At 55.8% G+C, this 16970-nt stretch overlaps 8 protein-coding genes across 8 annotated transcripts; 5 read left to right on the top strand and 3 right to left on the bottom strand.

Moving 5' to 3' along the window:
• Window positions 1–4: 4 nt before the first annotated feature.
• On the bottom strand, window positions 5–2323 carry UTP25 (rRNA-binding ribosome biosynthesis protein utp25; the record flags this gene model as incomplete). The annotated part of the gene is made up of 1 exon (XM_064807635.1): window positions 5–2323. The coding sequence occupies one exon, from the start codon at window positions 2321–2323 to the stop codon at window positions 5–7; it is 2319 nt and encodes a 772-aa protein (XP_064654144.1).
• A 163-nt stretch (window positions 2324–2486) lies between these two features.
• LTR77_010414 (uncharacterized protein) lies at window positions 2487–3621 on the top strand (the record flags this gene model as incomplete). The annotated part of the gene is made up of 2 exons (XM_064807634.1): window positions 2487–3307; window positions 3366–3621. 2 exons carry the CDS (start codon window positions 2487–2489, stop codon window positions 3619–3621), a joined length of 1077 nt encoding a protein of 358 aa, XP_064654143.1.
• Window positions 3622–3999: 378 nt separating this feature from the next.
• LTR77_010413 (uncharacterized protein) lies at window positions 4000–4583 on the bottom strand (the record flags this gene model as incomplete). Its single annotated transcript, XM_064807633.1, has 2 exons — window positions 4000–4172; window positions 4232–4583. The coding sequence occupies 2 exons, from the start codon at window positions 4581–4583 to the stop codon at window positions 4000–4002; spliced, it is 525 nt and encodes a 174-aa protein (XP_064654142.1).
• A 336-nt stretch (window positions 4584–4919) lies between these two features.
• CDC10 (cell division control protein) lies at window positions 4920–6141 on the top strand (the record flags this gene model as incomplete). Its single annotated transcript, XM_064807632.1, has 4 exons — window positions 4920–5055; window positions 5119–5681; window positions 5737–6002; window positions 6069–6141. 4 exons carry the CDS (start codon window positions 4920–4922, stop codon window positions 6139–6141), a joined length of 1038 nt encoding a protein of 345 aa, XP_064654141.1.
• Window positions 6142–7250: 1109 nt separating this feature from the next.
• On the top strand, window positions 7251–8910 carry LTR77_010411 (uncharacterized protein; the record flags this gene model as incomplete). The annotated part of the gene is made up of 4 exons (XM_064807631.1): window positions 7251–7735; window positions 7792–8480; window positions 8542–8698; window positions 8751–8910. The coding sequence occupies 4 exons, from the start codon at window positions 7251–7253 to the stop codon at window positions 8908–8910; spliced, it is 1491 nt and encodes a 496-aa protein (XP_064654140.1).
• A 240-nt stretch (window positions 8911–9150) lies between these two features.
• rec14 (Ski complex subunit Rec14) lies at window positions 9151–10246 on the top strand (the record flags this gene model as incomplete). The annotated part of the gene is made up of 2 exons (XM_064807630.1): window positions 9151–9153; window positions 9209–10246. The coding sequence occupies 2 exons, from the start codon at window positions 9151–9153 to the stop codon at window positions 10244–10246; spliced, it is 1041 nt and encodes a 346-aa protein (XP_064654139.1).
• A 310-nt stretch (window positions 10247–10556) lies between these two features.
• Window positions 10557–14571, bottom strand: LTR77_010409 (uncharacterized protein; the record flags this gene model as incomplete). The annotated part of the gene is made up of 2 exons (XM_064807629.1): window positions 10557–14416; window positions 14475–14571. The coding sequence occupies 2 exons, from the start codon at window positions 14569–14571 to the stop codon at window positions 10557–10559; spliced, it is 3957 nt and encodes a 1318-aa protein (XP_064654138.1).
• Window positions 14572–15511: 940 nt separating this feature from the next.
• LTR77_010408 (uncharacterized protein) lies at window positions 15512–16750 on the top strand (the record flags this gene model as incomplete). Its single annotated transcript, XM_064807628.1, has 1 exon — window positions 15512–16750. The coding sequence occupies one exon, from the start codon at window positions 15512–15514 to the stop codon at window positions 16748–16750; it is 1239 nt and encodes a 412-aa protein (XP_064654137.1).
• Between the last annotated feature and the right edge of the window lie 220 nt (window positions 16751–16970).

The following is a 16970-nucleotide window of genomic DNA, read 5'->3' as shown; positions in this document are numbered from 1 at the left end:
ACTATTACAAGAATTCAAACATATCTCCCGTCCCGCCCAACATGGACTTCACCCTGCTACTCCCCACGACCCGCTCGAGTGCCAGGCCGTCCCACTTCGAGAACATCACCCTCGCAGCCGCTTCGCCTTCTTGGACCCGCCCTTCTTGCAGACTCGTGTCGAGGAATCCACCAGCGACCTCTTCATAGAAAATCGGGTTATCAGGTAGACCGTACATCACCACCCTCCTCACCCCCTTCAGCCGCAGCCGGAAGAAATGATGCGCCCGCTGCGTGTAAAGCAGGAAGCTATGCCGTCCATTCACGAAATGCGCTCTCGCACGTCGTTGATCGCTGACCTCAGAGTACTCGTGGATGGTGCCGAAGGAGATATTCTGCGTTTGCTGCGAGGTGGCGAAGAAGTTCCGGATGCGCAAGAAGTCGTAGTACGAAGGAATGAAGATCAGAATGCCCTGTCCGCCTTCAGCGGGTTTGGGGAGGCGGAGGAGAGAGGGGAGGATGGCAGTAGTGAAGTACTTGAAGCGGGCGTCTGGGTCGGAGGCTGGGGAAGGCGAGTCGAAGCGAGAGAAGGTTTGCTTGATGCCGCCGATGTTGCTGACGGTGCTGATGGCGCCGTCCGGGTAAGTGGGAGTGAATTTGAGCTTGCCTGCGACGTTCTGCATGGAGGTGTTGAAGAGGCGGTTCATCTCTGGCGTGATGTAGGCGGAGAAGATCATGTTTTGGCGGAGGTATTTGGCGTTGCCGTCGAGGTAGTAGGGCCGCACGCGGCTGAAGTCGCAGCCGTGGGCTTCTTTGAGTTGGAGATTGAGATGCTCGAACACTGTCTCCACGTTGCTCCAGTTCTGCATTTGCATCGCGTCCGCTTGGTCGACGACAACAAACTCGATGGAGCTGAGGAAGTCGTGGTCTCGCTTCTTCGAGTCCTCATTCTCCAGTATGCGCCGCAAGCCGAGAGGAGAGGCGAGGATGATGTCGGAAGTGTAGAAGGCAGAGAAGAACTTCAACGTCTTTCGGGTGAGCTTGATCGCCGTCGTGAAATTGTTGTCGTTGTTGCCCGCGAACAGCTCGTTAAAGTCTTCAGGCATGTTCCTCTCGTCTTCTAAAGGAGCAGTGAAGGAGCTATCGAAACGTTGTTTGTTCTCTTGCTGTTCGGGAGCGAAGAGATCTACCAGAATGGAGGCGTAGCTGTGACACATTTGCCTCGTCTCAGTCAGGATCAGTACCTTCGGCCTTGTGAAGCCCTGGTCTTGTACATCTGCATGGTCTGGACCTTTCGCCTTTGCAAGCCGTTCGTTGTTCTTCAAGACCTTGTCTCTACCCTTGAGTACATGATTGAGAGCATGGAGGCAGGCTATTTGGCGGAGTGAGCTTGCGTTCTCGGCTGATCGGTTGCCGTAGAGCACGTCGTTGTACTGCGAAACGTAGGGTGCTAGAGTCTCTTGCGATGAGTCGAAAGTAGAAAGATGCTTCTGCGCGGGTGCCACAAGGCGCTTTTTCAGTGCTATGCCGTCGGAAGACCGTATAGTTGTCTTGCGGTAGATGCTGCCTTCCGCTGACATTGGCGCGGAGGAGATGATGGTTGAACGATCGGGGCCAACGTGCTTTTCGACTTGCCAGTTGCCTGCCTGAACGGATTTCAATCGGCTCGACAGCTCATTGTCGTCGGGATTGGCAAAGTGCATTTCGAATGGGTCTCTCGAGTCTTGAACGTCCTCGACGTCGCTTCCTGCCACCGCCTCGGAATCTTCGTCGTCGCTCTCAACATCCTCTTCCGCGTCAACATCTTCGTCGAGTATATCTTCACTGCCGGTAGCCTCGTCCTCTAGTAGACTCTCGCTTGCAATGTCATCTGCAACGCTCACATGGCCATTCGTGTCTTCCACAGGTGCTTCGGCTTCGATCTTGCGCCTTTTCCGCTGCCGTTCGCTGCTGTCCTCAGGCTGCTTGAACGACTGCAATAGCATGTTGTACGCTCGAGCCTTCGCTTGCGCCTCTGCATCGACCGCCTCGTCCTCGCTTATATCGTCTTCCTCATCTTCCTCCGCTTCGTCTGCGACGTCTGGCAAGTCTTCCTCGCTGGACTGGTCCGCATCCTTTACTCTCTGGCTATCAAACCTTCTGTAGCCTGATCTTGTCCTTATACCGCTCCGTGCAAGCTTCCCGCTGTCTCGCGCAACGCCTCTGCCTCCTCTAGAACCTCCTCTAGAACCTCCTCTAGGTCCTCCTCTGAAGCCGCCTCTTGACCCGCCCCTGAAGCCACCACGAGAGCCGCCTCGCGAACCACCCCGAGCGCTTCGACTTCCTCCGCCTCGAAACGGTGCCATGGTGTGTTGATGCCGATCAGTTCACCTCGAGACTTTCACATGAAATTGTGTTCTGTTATCGATAAGCCAGCAATTCTCGGAAACGAAATCTTGGCAAGCGGAACGTGCAAAACCACACGACGACACTTCTTGACCTGGAAGAGGCCACAATCAAACGGCAATCATGGCAGACCCCAAATCACATCTCCACCTCGCGCGCCCTCTCGCCCCCGCCGCCATCTCCACCTCCGCGCCCGCGACCGCACCCTTATCCTGCACCATCCTCCCCCAGGCCCTCTTCAGCATCCTCGACCACGCCTCCCGCCGCCCCGCCGACCAGGAGCGCGTGATCGGGACTCTCCTCGGAACCCGCAGCGAAGATGGCACAGAAGTCGAAGTCCGGAATTGCTACGCCGTCCCGCACACCGAGACCGCCGAGCAAGTGGAGGTGGATATGGACTATCAAAAAGCCATGCTCGGCCTGCACCTGCGCGCCAACCCGAAGGAGGTGCTCGTGGGCTGGTATGCGACGAGTAGCGAGCTCAACACTTTCTCGGCGTTGATTCAGAATTTCTACTCGCAGCAGGGGGAGGGCACGTTCCCCCATCCGGCGGTGCATTTGACGGTGAACACGGTTGCTGGGCAGGATATTGATGCGAACACGTACATCAGTGCGCCTATTGGCGTTACTGCGGAAAGGGCGGCGGATAGCTGTTTGTTCATTCCCGTGCCACATGAGATTAAATATGGAGAGGCGGAGAAGAGTGGGCTGGAGGTCATTGCAGGTGCACGGGAGCGGGAGGACAGGAGCCTGTTGATGCAGACGGATGTGGAGACGCTCGAGCATGCGATCGAGCAGGTGTTGGAGATGTTGGAGAGGGTGTCGAACTATGTCTCGAATGTGCTGGATGAGGAGGCGGAGCCTTCGTCTGCGCTTGGCCAGTTCCTGATGAACACCCTGAGTCTGGCGCCGAAAGTGGATGCTGAAGATATCGAACGGGACTTGTACGTCCCAAATACACCTCGGATCTTTCACAGACCATGCTGACATTCTCTTCTCTAGCAACAACCACATCCAAGACGTCCTCCTCGTCTCTTACCTTGCCAACACCATCCGCACGCAGATTGATCTCTCCAACCGTCTGGCCACCGCAGCACTAACAATGGGCACCGGCAATGAAGGCGCTTCGACGGACGGACAGCAGAAGCAGGATGGGCAGCAGAGGAGAGGTGGGGATCGGAGTGACAGAGGTGGGCGAGGCGGACGTAGTGACCGAGGAGGGAGGGGGCCGGGGGCCACCTTCGCGGACATGAGCTAGATGGGGTGGGGATGAGAAAGGCATGAGCAGGCGTTCGAGGCGCGTGGGGGAAGGTTCTGCTACAAGCTGAATGGGCAGCGAGCATTGTGTCGTGGAGATCAGAAGTCAAGCGTGTTACGCACCAGAGGCGTATATGTGCATTGCAGTTCTGAGAAGGAACTTCGAAATTAAAGTCATATTGACATACCTGTAGTATTTTCAATCCCCATTCAAGTCGTGCCCCAGGTTTAAGGGGACAACAAGGAAGCTCGATTTCTGGGATCCGTAGATTTTGTACAATCGTATATTTACAACCTTGTCAGTGCCCCACCCGTTGTAAGATGCAGAACGCCATTGCTATGATAAAGCATCCACCACCAGCCAGACAAAGAATCAAGCTCACGGCGTGTCAGCCTTCCTCTCGCCTTCCCCGTTGATCTTAGGCTTGGGCAGGTCCAGGGGTTTCGCTCCTCGTAGCCTTCTTTCCTCGTTGATCCGCACCAGTCTCTCGGTGTCTTCCTCCTCCAACTCCTTTGTCGTCCTGAAGCCTGTGCTTATCCATCTTCGTATACCTATGCATCCATTAGCCCAACTTTCCACTGAAGAACTCCCCATTCATGTAACGACTCACTCTGCACACAATAAGGGCAAAGTACGTGTGCCCTCTTCGTCCGTCCACACGCGCTACACTTATTCAAGGCCGTCACGTCCCGCAAGTGCTTCCCCGAAGCCATCTGTCGGTGCCGCTTCTTCATATGGGATGTCTTCTTCTTGGGCACGGCGTTGAGCAAGCCATCCCAGAGATCACCTAGTAATCCTGGTATGGGCACGAGAGCGGCGGGAAGGAGGGATGCCGATGCCCGGAGGCGTTGGAGTAAGGGTATGCGCCGGACTGGTTGTTGGAGATGAGGGAAGAGCTGGGCGCGGGCGACGGGGAGGAAGGTGGCCAGAAAGGAGGGTGAGGGGGCGTGAAGAGCTGCCATGGTTGCGTCCTGCTTGTTCCAAAGGTGCGGTCGAGTATGTAGGCGTGCTTCAATGGTCGTCGAGCTTCATGTCAAGGCCAAGGGAAGCGTTGCGTGAGCGTGGTGCCTTCCGCGAGCCGTGCTCAGAATTTCCTTCCCCTTTCCGCGTCGAGCAGGGTCGACCCTGCGGAGAGGACTTGCTTCAACATTGCCAACCCATATCTCCTCCACCACACCACCCACTTCACCTCCCCGACGACCACTCATTGATTGAACGCGATCACAGACCCTCAAGCTTTAGGTACCGAGAGTGTTGGAAACACATATCACGAACAACAGGCGGAGAAGAGGATCACAATGGCTGCATCCACCATGTCCGCGCAACCGCAGAACTCGGTCTTCCCCAAAGCACACGTTGGCTTCGACAGCATCACCAGCCAGATTGAGAAGAAGCTCTTGAAGCGCGGCTTTCAGTTCAATGTCATCTGCGTCGGTAAGTCTTAGTAGCAATATGCGACCTATTCCAAACGCCCCCTGTATACTAATGCTTCAATAGGCCAAACCGGTCTCGGCAAGTCCACCCTGATCAACACCATCTTCGCCTCCCACCTGGTCGACAGCAAAGGCCGCCTCTCGCCTTCCGAACAAGCGCGCAGCACCACCGAGATCCACCCCGTCACCCACATCATCGAGGAGAACGGCGTGCGTCTGCGCCTGAATATCGTTGACACCCCAGGCTACGGCGACCTCGTCAACAACGACCGCTGCTGGGATCCAATTGTGAAGTACATCAAGGACCAGCACTCTGCCTACCTGCGCAAGGAACTCACAGCTCAGCGTGAGAGGTACATCCAAGATACGCGCATCCACTGCTGCTTGTACTTCATCGCGCCGACTGGACATGCGCTGAAGCCGATTGATATCGTGGTGCTGAAGAAGCTGAGCGAGACGGTGAACGTGGTGCCTGTGATCGCCAAGGCGGACAGCTTGACGCTGGAGGAGAGGCAGATGTTCAAGGACCGCATCAAGGAGGAATTTGCTTTCCACAACATTCGCATGTACCCCTACGAGAATGAGGAGTACGATTCCGAGGAGGCAGCCATGAACTCGCAGATCAAGGTACATCGCTACAACATGCTCAAACTCACCAACCCACTGCTAACTTCGTATCCAGTCCATCATCCCCTTCGCAGTCGTCGGGTCCGAGAACAGCCTCACCCTCAACGGCAAGACCGTTCCCGCGCGCCAGAACCGCTGGGGTACCATCAACGTTGAAGACGAGCGACACTGCGAGTTTGTCTATCTGCGCGACTTCCTCACCCGCACCCATCTTCAGGACTTGATCGAGACCACGAGCCAAATCCACTACGAGAGCTTCCGCGCGAAGCAGCTATTGGCATTGAAGGAGAGTTCGGCGGCTGGTGGTGGGCACGGGAGCAGGTGAGTTGACTTGTCCAAGTCTTTGCGGTATTAGTGTTGCAGAAGTGCTAATCTCTGGTTCTGCAGACCCATCTCACCAAGCGCAGACCGCGAGCTCAGTCGGCAAAGCCAGCGGATGACGATGAACGGGTACAGCTAGATCCACATACCCAACACCATCCCTGCACCCCCTCCAACATACTTCTAGCAAGCGAGCATTGTCATATATACCCTCTAATCCTCGTTTCCCACCCGTCCGCTCACCTTTCTTGGCTTGGCTGTATGCTGATGTGCTGCGTGAAGTGCTCCACCGTACTCTGCGACGCCAGCGCGTGCGCATGCGCGGAACTTGGCGAGCCAGGGCTAGGAGTATAAGCTTGCTTTGGAGAGGGGTGGGCTTGTCTGATATGGGATTTGAATGGATGGAGGGAGTATGTTGGAACAGGAAGCATCTCTTTTGTGCTGTGTTGTGGGAGCGAAGGCGTCTGATTAGCCTGCTGGAATGGAGGCGTAGTGTAACTGCGTAGTATGGAGGGGCTTTGAGGAGTAATGTGTATACTCAGCACTCGACCTGATGCAGTTAACTGCACGTTCTCGACGTAGCCTGCGCCTCGTAGAATGTGCCACTGTACCTGAGGTATATGAGATGCAGACACAACCCTGACGCGGGTTATCGTTACTTTGTTGAGGTTCTCTTGTTGCGCGGCAGGATGGTTGCTGCATGCATGCACATGATGATACTTCAAATAGGAGGTATATGCAGGTACCTTAAGGCCTCCAGCGCGGGACGGCATACGGCAATCCTTCAAGCAAGCACCTCGAAAGCCGACCACAAGGCTCCAGTTCAGGGAGCATTGTCACTGGAGAAACCATGTCTGATGGTCGATTCTCCTTGTCGTCAGGCGCCCATCGTTTACGTGCTCTTGTTGACTCCTGCGCAGTCGACCGCATCTTCAACGAAGCTGAAGTTTCGAGACGGTGGAGGCTGAGGAGCAGTACAGAACGTCTTTCATCCCGTGTATCTGCCGCTAGTGCAAGCCACATCAATACTGTCCGGGTGGCCAGAAGCCCAGATACAACCTCACCTGGGGCCAAAACGACTGATTATGCAGGGCTGACCATACCATGCATCGACGCATCGGAGAACATGGAACTGGTGGAGGCGCACCTATGTAGGATCGAGGCTTGACAGGTAGGGCAATTGTTCCTTCTCATATTTCTTTGTCACATCTTAAACTTTTGGTTCTTCTGTTGCTGGACAACTACTATATGGAGAGAAAAGACCATGCGCAGGAGGAATCAATGGGTCGAGCAAAATATACCGCGCTGGACCATGGAGGGTTAGAAGTTCTGCCGCCGAGCGAGGCACCTGAAGTTGCGCACGACGAACTCTGGCGGAGACAATTTGCCAAAGACAGGAAGTCCTCTCTGTTGGTCCCTGAAGCGCTGCACGCGAAACCGGCTTATGGCGATGATGGCAAGGAGATGTCTCGAGACGAGGAGGGGCTTCAGCATATCAACAGGCAGGAATATGAGGGGATGCAGTACGATGGACCGCTCGACCAGGGCTACGGGATGCAAAATGGGAAGGCTGTTGGGGTATCAGAAGAGGAGGTTGATTCTGGAAGGAGGCGAAGAAGATACTGGGGGATGAGCAGACGGATGCTGATCATCCTCATCGCTGCGATCGTTCTGATAGTAGTGGTTGGCGCAGTTCTGGGTGGTGTGCTGGGGACTCTGCTGAACAAGAAGAAGTGAGCTCTTGCAAGGTCTTATGGCTCGAACGTTGTCGCTGACTTGTGTGTTCCAGGTCATCTTCAGATGGCGCCTCGAATGCTCCTCTCCCAACCATGCCGAACACAGGCCTAGCCACTACGATCTCGTCATCAGACCCTGAATTACTACTCACCTACTTTCAAGACCCTTCCGGCCGCATACTGGAGAATTCCTACAAGTCCTCCACCTGGTCACTCTCCGAACACTCCCAGATCAATTCTTCAGTCGTCACCACCGCCGCCACCCCCGGCTCGCCCCTTGCTGCGATCTCGTATGACTACGACAATCAACACTACCGCCAAATCTTCTTCGTGACCGACACCGGCAACATCATGACCACGAACAGCACCGAGAACATTTCGGACACATCAACCGCAACATCCTGGAGCGCAGCACACGTCATTCACCGCGATACCGTAGCGCCGAATAGCATTGGGCTTGCGGCTTGCGCGAGCGAAGAGCTGATGAACGGCATTCGTGTCTTCTACCCCTCCCAGTACGGATACGTCCAAATGCTGAGATACGACTTCGGCGGCAATGGGAGCTGGTGGGAGACAGACTTCTGGAACAGAGCCGATACGAGCTCGGGCATAGCGTGTGCGGTGAAAGATGAAGGATCAGGCAGGAAACTCTTGAATCTGTACACGCGGATGAAAGGCTCGGGGGTGGTGAAACAGTTCTGGAATGATTTCACTGATGGCGAGTGGGGCTGGAACGAGAATAGTGAGTTGAAGGTCTTACGTTGGGGAGATCGAAGACAGTTGCTGACATACTGCTGTTACAGAGACTCCAGAGTCCTGGGCAAACAAGACAATCGCTGTCGGTTCAGACATCGCCGTTGCTAGTGACGACAGCCAGACCGAGTACGTGTACTATCAGCTTGAGGATGGGAAGGTAACTCGCGGGATCTTGAATCCGAATTTTAACCATTACGACACATTGTGAGTTGTCACCTACGCATTCACAAATCGCATATCAGCTAACGCCTGACAGTGAGAATTTCGTCACCGCGGCAGTCGGCACGAAGCTCTCCGCGGCGTTCATAGACGGCGGCAGCATGCTGCTCTACCAGAACGCATCGAGCGACTCAACGATCATGCTGGAGAACGTGTCGAGGTACGGAGCGGAGATTGCGAAGAGTCCTGTTCGCTAGCATTGAGCGTAGAGTCTTGTCTTTGATATGTGCTGGCGTTCCGAGCGTTGAACATAGCGATTTTGCTTGTATCATGATCATCTAAACATATCATTGTCGTTGCTTTCTCCCACTCTGCGGCTCCTAACATGTGACACCGCGTCAGAGCGCGAAGAATTCCCCGCTCCTTCCTCTTTCGTCTTTCTCGACCACAGCCCATCCAAACATGCAACCGAACATTCCCTTCGAGCAGTAGCAACAATGGTAACTGGCCCGCGAAGTACGCTCCCACTGACATCCTACTGACCTCCGCCCACAGTCCAAACAATACCTCCAAACGCAAACCCTCCCGCCCGATCCTGCAGCGCCATCCGCGGACATCTTCTCCCTCGCTACAACACCGTCACACCTCCTCGTCGCGTCCGGCCACTCGAGCATAAGAGTGCATCGCATACGCGGGCAGACCATTCACGCCGACACCGCAGAAGATGAACACCCATACCCGCTCATTCAAACGCTCGAGAAAGCACATCCGTTGGGTGCCCACCATATCTGCGCCAGTCCCGATGGCAAAGTAGCAGCAAGCGGCGGTTTCGGCGGCGAGGTCCGCGTATGGCAGCTAAGTGTTGACGAGAGTAACGGCGAGGAGACATGGACGAAGCGCGGCGACATCCTCCCTCCCAAAACCAAGAAAGAACGCGATGCCAGTGACTCTGGTGAATCGTGGGCCCTCGCCCTCAGCGAGAACGGCCAATACCTTGCAGCATCCACCCACGATGGCCGGCTCAATGTCTACGACACCACTACCTTCTCCCCATCCAACACCACGCCAGAGCGGATAACGCAGTACGAGACCAAAGGCTCCTTCGCGCTCTCCGTAGACCTCTCACCCGACGGCTCTCTGACAGCATCCGGTCACCAGAATGGCAGCATCTACATCTTCTCCAATACCACCCGTCGCCTCACACACTCTTTGCCGGGCCTCATCAAACCGGTCCGCACGCTCAAGTTCTCGCCTCTCAACCGATATCTAGCGGCAGCCGGGGACGCACGCATCATCGCGCTCTACGACACGCAGTCTGGCGGACAGATTGCCAACTTGAGCGGTCACGCAAGCTGGATCATGTCACTGGATTGGAACTGGAGCGGGGAGTTCTTGGTCAGCGGCGGGTACGATGGGAAGGTCAAGATCTGGAGCGTGGAGAGAAGAGAGTGCGTGGCGACGCAGACGGAGAGTGAGAAGTGCTTGTGGGCTGTCAAGTGGTTGGTGAAGGGTGCGCAGGCGAGGAACGAGAGCTTCGTGACGGCCGGTGCTGGTGGTACCCTTGCGTTCTATCGAGAGGCCAGTGGGACGTGAAAAGATGAAGCAGGGCGCGCACAGATGATGGGATGATTACTGAGCGTTGGCTGAATGACTGCTGCTCTACTGGCTTGCAGAGGGCTAACGATTGCACGACATGAGGAATGTGGCTATGAGAAATGAGGAGGTATGCAGCAAGGTAAGTAGACCGAACAAAGCATACACAACCGCTATACATTGCAACGACAATTCGTCATAAATCAATCATAAGGACATACGTCCACGGATGTGAGATCCTCCAGACACATATCCAACGAGCAAACGCCAGCCAATGCATCCAAGCACTCAACTACTCAACTCCATGCCGTCATATCGGCTCATCTCTCGGCTCGACCAGCACTTCGTTCACCGCCACATGCTCAGGCTGCTTCAAAGCATACACGATTGCATTTGCCACATCATCAGCCTCCAGTATCGCCGCTCCGCTGGGCTCGCCGTACTGCTTGATGGCCTCCTGGTCGGAACTCATATTCAACAGGTCCGTCGCCGTGTTGCCAGGCTGCACGCTCGTGACCCTCAACCCCTTCCCTGCAGTCTCCAACCTCAGACTCTGCAACGTAGCCTCAACGAAGAACTTGGAAGCGCTGTAGACACCAAGACCTGGAAAGACCTTCCGCCCGGCGTCAGAGGAGATAGCGACCACATGGCCAGCGCCGCGGGACAGCATGCTGGGGACAGTCGAGGAGAGGCAGTGCAGCAGGCCTTTGCAGTTCACGTCCACGGTCTGGTCCCATTGTGCCAAGTTGGCCGGGTTGGTCATCATGGTGAAGTACATCACGCCCGCGCAAGAAACCAGGATGTCCACGGGCCCTAACTCAGTCTCAGCCAGCTGGAGCAGAGCGTCGACGTCGGACTTTGAGGTGACGTCTGTCTTCTTCGTGATCACCTTTCCTTCACGCACCACGAGACGGCGCTTCACGGATTCGAGGGCGTCCGTACGACGAGCGGCGAGCGCGATGTGGCAGCCTTCTCGTGCCAGAGCGACGGCTACGGCGGCACCGATACCAGACGAGGCGCCAGTAATCACAGCGACTTTACCGGTCAAGATGCTCTTGCGAGCCGGTTGTGCTGCACCACCCAGCGCGAGCTGCAGTTTGGGTGGGTGTGGAAGCCAGCCACGAGCGAACCAGTGGCGGGCATAGGTCTCGAGTAGAACGATGTCGACCTTCGGTCTCTCCACGATCGCACGGTACGGCCGCGTCTGTGCGTTGTTGAGCACCACGATACCCTGCAAGAACTCTACGCTTGGCATTCCGCCGCGCAGGACGTCTACTGTAAAGGCTCCATCGCCACCAGAAGTAGCACCTCGCTTCTCGGTCCAGAGATCCGCCCACTCTTCCCACGGCAAAGGTTTGGTTGGGTATCCCAGCTCGGCGAGATCATCAAACACCTGCTTCGTGTCTACTGGATCCGGGTCGCCAAGGTGGAACACAAGCTGTTTAGCATGGGTCTGGTTGCCCAAATGAACGATGGCTTTGGAAACGAAGTCGACGGGCGTCATTTCAGCTCTCCAGCCTTCAACATCGGGGGCATAGCCAATGCGGGCTGATTCAACGAAGAGTGCTGTGAGCAAGTCCCAGGCGTTGGCGGCGCCAGTTGCACTGTGACCAGATATTGTGCCAGCTCGCAGAATGCGGACTGGCAGGCCACGGCGACCGGCTTCGTAGACGAGTTGCTCCGCTGCCCACTTCGTCTGGCCATAGCCGTCGCTGATCTTCTCCGGCACAGCATCAACGTACAGCATTGAGTCCTCGGGCCAGCCGAAGCCAGAAGCTGACGGTGGAAGTACGCCGTTGGTCGAGACGTAGTTGACCGTAGCACCGGCAAGGCAAGCAAGGCGGAGGATCTCGCGGGTACCGCCGACGTTGTCCGCTCGCAGCGCAGCGTACGGGTAGACAAGATTGACCATCGCTGCTGCGTGGATGATGACTTGAACCTTCTCAGCGAGATCCGTGAAGGTGTCTGGCGATAGGCCGAAGCGCTTCCGCTGCAGGTTTCCAGGCAGGATCGTCACCCGCTCCATGATCGAGTCTCTCCACAGGCCCAAATCAATCAAGTTGCGCCTCATTCTTGCGATGCAGCCTGGGACATCGTGCTCTGACGGTTCAGCAGAGCGGACGAGACAGATGATATGAGCAGATGTGCCTTCCAGCAGGTCATTGAGCAAGAAGGCTCCCAAGAAGCCAGTGGCGCCGGTCAGAAGCACATTGTCGGCCGCCTTGAGGGAGGTGATCTTTGCGTTCGATGGCTCAATGTCCTTGTCAAGCTGCGAGTCTGCTCGCAAGACAGCTGGAAGGTCTGCCTGAACTGCTGCGATCTGGCCGTCTCTCACATCACGGAGAGTCTGCACGTGGCTGCTGAGCGTCGTTGGGTCAGCAAGCCGTGCAACTGGAACACGGAAGCCGAAGCTTCTCGAGAGCTTCGCTGCGAGCTCGGCGAGTGAGAGCGAATGCCCTCCGAGGTCGAAGAAGCTGTGGTCTGGCATCAAGATATTTCGTGGCACCTTAAGCGTAGCTGCCCAGACTTCCGCGACAGCGTCAATGCCGATCGGATCCTTGACCTCTTTCTTGCTGGCGGGCGAATGGGGCCGTGTTGGCGGCGGCAGTCGCTCGAGATCGACTTTACCAGAGACTTCGTGGGTTGGAAGAGAATCAAGCTCGGCCCACAGAGCAGGTATCATGTACTGTGCAAGATGCTCAGAAAGAATCTTGCGAGCTTTTGGGCTGTAGCCAGCATTGTCAACATCGATCTCCGGCCGCTCTTCCGCGACATCTGAGTCTTTGACGATGTAAGCGATGAGTTGGCGATCCAGTCCCTCCCCATGGGCGACTACGGCAGCTTGTTTGACGGCCAGGTGGCTGACAATTGCGTTCTCGACCTTGCCTGGAACAACAGAGTATCCCCTCAGCTTGATCATTGAGCCCACACGACCGCTGATCTCAAGTAGTCCGGACGGGAGCATCTTCGCAAGATCGCCAGTGCGGTACTTCCGTGCTCCTTCCCTGTCGTCGAACTCGTTCATTGTGAAAGCTTTAGCGGTTGTCTCGGGCCGGCTGAGATAGCCTCGCGCCAACATGTCTCCGCCGACGAAGAGCTCTCCCGTCGCACCTGGCTCAACCTTCTGCCCGCTCTCGTCGAGCACATAAACGTTGTGCGGCTCAACAGGCGGGCCAACCGGGCAGTAATTGGCATCTGGATCCATCATCTCTGCCAAATCACCACAGGCAATCTCGTGCGTCTCGCAAGCGCTGTAGACGTTCAGAAGACGGACTTTGGGCAAAGCTTTCATAGCTCGTCGAGCCAGATCTGTGGTCACGACTTCGCCGTTCAGCCATAGCGTTCTCAGCTCTGGTACTCGCTCGCCAATGTGTGGGTGTCGAGACAGTACTGCAGCAAGCAGCGTAGGCGTCATCAACGTCTCGGTGACTTTCATTGAAGCCAAAAGGTCTACGAGAGCTGACGGGTCGTAGCTGGTCTCATCCGGAACAGTCACAACTGTAGCCCCTCGCAGGAGAGGTCGCAAGATCTCCCAGATGAAGAAAACATTGCAGGCCACACGATCTCCAGGTTTCTGATCGGACAGTCTGAACCTCAGGTCGTATGACAGGACCGCAGCTCTGTGCGGATTGACAATTCCCTTTGGCTTGCCCGTCGTTCCGCTGGAATAGGCAACGAACGCCAGGCGGTCCAGATCGTTGTCGCTGGGAATGCCATCGGCGTGCCCATTGACAGCGTGCCCATTCGCGCCATTGCTGGTTTCGTCGAGAACAACCAGAGAAACGCCGTCTTTGATCTTCCCAACTTCGGAACTGTACGTTACTACCACGGCCGGGTTGGCATCGTTCAGCACATCTGTGAGCAGTTCTGGGGGGTATGCGAGCTCCAGCACCAGGAATGCGCCACCCGCTCGCAAAGCTGCCAGACAGGCTATGACATAGTCTGCGCTCCTCGGAAGGAGAACGCCAACAAGGACGTCTCTCGCAACTCCACGACTCTTGAGGGTTTCCGCAAGGTCGTCAATCTTCTGCTCAAGCTCGCTGTAGGTGTACTTGGTGGTACCGTCATCTAATGCAATGGCCTCCGGCGTGGTTTGGACCTGGAGGCTAAAGAGAGCAGACAGATCCTTCGTGGTGTCAAGGATGGACATTGCTGCGGATGCTAGCAAGTCTGTGCTAGGGTAGGAGCAAGCACACAAGGGCAGTCTCTACTGAACGTTATATCCTACCTTCAACACAGGCATTGACGACAGCGGCACACCCTCCTGCGCTTTCTGGCGGCAACCTGGATAGCCCATTGGCAAGACGTGTCCCCACGGGCGACATTGTTCGCTATGGTTGAGGATGACGACCCAATCAGGGTTGCCCAGGCCTCAGAGCAATGGCGTGCTTTTGACGTGATGCCAGGCCTTCCCACATGGTGTCAAACCAAGTTAGGTAGAATTTTCCAGGAGTACTAGTCTGATATAGCTAGCACGCCATACAGTTGAGGCCGAGACGGACACCAGGAGATGCGTATCGTTCCCAGAGACTTCCATCGGCGTTGTTTGATATGGGTTCCTGGATTCGGGTCCAGCCGCGCGGAAGAGTCTGCAGGGTGACGAGCTTCTCAGCCTTGGCCTGCGCGAACCCTGGCCAAAGGATCTCCGAACGAGACGATTATTCCGTGCAAGTCCGTGAGCTTGTGAGTCTCTAATCATTTGTCGAAAGTAGCTGTGTGGAAGGCCCCCTTGCAATTGACTGTGATCAATTATACATAGCAGCTTGAACCAGTCTGCCTGTGTCCGCAGACACCTCCCCTCGATTGCGCCATTACGAAGAACGGACCAATGCTCCGGACCAGACGGGAACATGTGTTCATGCAAGTCAGCGTCTTTCCAGCTTCTCGAGCGCTTCTAGAATACCTCCTCGTCTTCAAAGGAAGGACATACAGTTCTCGACCTGCTCGCAAACCAGTGCACAGTTGTTCACCAACGGCGAGAAGCAGATGAGGTTGGAGACCACGTGCTTTGTCTTGGCGCCGTGAACCGGCCACCTCACGCCTGTGCCCGGCGACTTTACGCCGCACGAGAGCGTCACTACGGTCACGAATATGCGCTCAACAGGTATTTTAGCAGACACCTTGCCCTACACAAACAAGTTAAGCATGCCTCAAACAAGGTAGAGGGACTTCCAACGCTCTTTCTATTATACTTAACCGTCGCACTGTCTCCCTTTCGTTTGGTGAAGCGCACACCACGGGTTCTGAAGAGACGTCTTCCAAAGCATGTCGAAACCTAAGAACATCCTGATCGCTGGAGCGGGCGTGGCAGGCCCAGCCCTTGCCCTCCTCCTAACTCGCGCAGGGCACAACTGCACCATAGTCGAGCGAGCACCCGCGTTTCGAGCATCAGGCCAGCAAATCGATATCAGTGGCGAAGCTCTCAAGGTCATCAAGGTCATGGGAGTGGACGAGGCAATGTGGGCTTCCCGTGTCGAAGACAAAGGGATGAAGTTTGTGACCGAGAAGGACGAGGTCATCGCCGCCTTTCCAGTTGGAAATGAAGGCAGTCTGGTCAAGGAACTGGAGATCATGCGGGCGGACCTCGTGAAAGTGATCTACGAGCGGACGGAAGGGGTTGAGTACGTGCTGGATGAGTACATCTCTAAGCTTGAGCAGGATGGTGAGGGAGTGACGGTCAGCTTCGCCAACTCGACCAAGCAACGTCGATTCGACGTGGTCGTTGCAGCCGATGGTCTGAGAAGCAGAACCCGGGATCTCGCATTCGATAAAGCAAACACTGAGCTCATCAGCAAAGGCATGTACGCCAGCTACCTGTCAATACCTTGGCAGGAATCGGATGACATGTGGAGCCGTTGGTTCAACGCAGAGGGGGGTCTCAACTGTTCAATAAGACCGGATGCCAAACGAAATACATCTAGCGCCTATCTGTGCCACATCAGCCCATCTGCCAGTGAGACCGCAAAGGGCGACCTCGAGGAGCAGAGGCAAAAGATCATTACTCTTTTCAAGGACGTCGGATGGGAGGCCCAACGAGTACTGAAGGAAGTTGAGAAGCCTGGATCCGACTTCTACGGACAGGAGATCGCGCTGGCCAAGAGTGCTTCGTTGTCGAATGGCAGGGTGGCGTTGCTGGGCGATGCTGGCTACTGTCCTTCACCGTTGAGTGGCGAAGGTACCAGCCTTGCTTTGGTGGGAGCTTACATCCTCGCCGGCTGCCTGGTGACTTACGACGATGTCGAGGAAGCTCTGAGGCAATACGAAAAGCAGGTCCGACCGTTCGCAGAGCGCTCGCAGGACCTACCCCCTGGCGTTCCTTGGATCGTCAACCCTCAAACCAAGCTCGGCATCCGAGTGCTCAACAACGTGGTCTGGGTTGCCGGGTTTGCGGTGAAGGCGGGCTTGGTCACGGCACTGGGCAAGATTGGAGGGCTATTGCCATCTTTTGGTAGCAAGGCACCAAATCTGCCTGATTTCCCGGCGCTGAACAAAGTGGCGTCGTGAAGCCGAGGCAGGACCAGCTTGTTCATCGCCATGAATTATGATCAGCAAGAACAACAACCAGCAACAGCCACGTGATGAAGACAGACCGTACTCACACCACTATCACTACTCCACCTTCGACCGCGGTCGTACGGATCCAAGATCGCAATCGGGACAGTCTCCGAGTACAAGGCTGGGAATCCAAGCGTACGAGGTTGAGGAGTGAGCGCAGGGCCAACCG

This window comes from Saxophila tyrrhenica (genome assembly GCF_035928015.1).
Source record: "Saxophila tyrrhenica strain CCFEE 5935 chromosome Unknown scaffold_23, whole genome shotgun sequence".
Lineage (NCBI taxonomy): Eukaryota > Fungi > Ascomycota > Dothideomycetes > Mycosphaerellales > Extremaceae > Saxophila > Saxophila tyrrhenica.
This window is presented reverse-complemented; position numbering and strand designations above follow the sequence as displayed.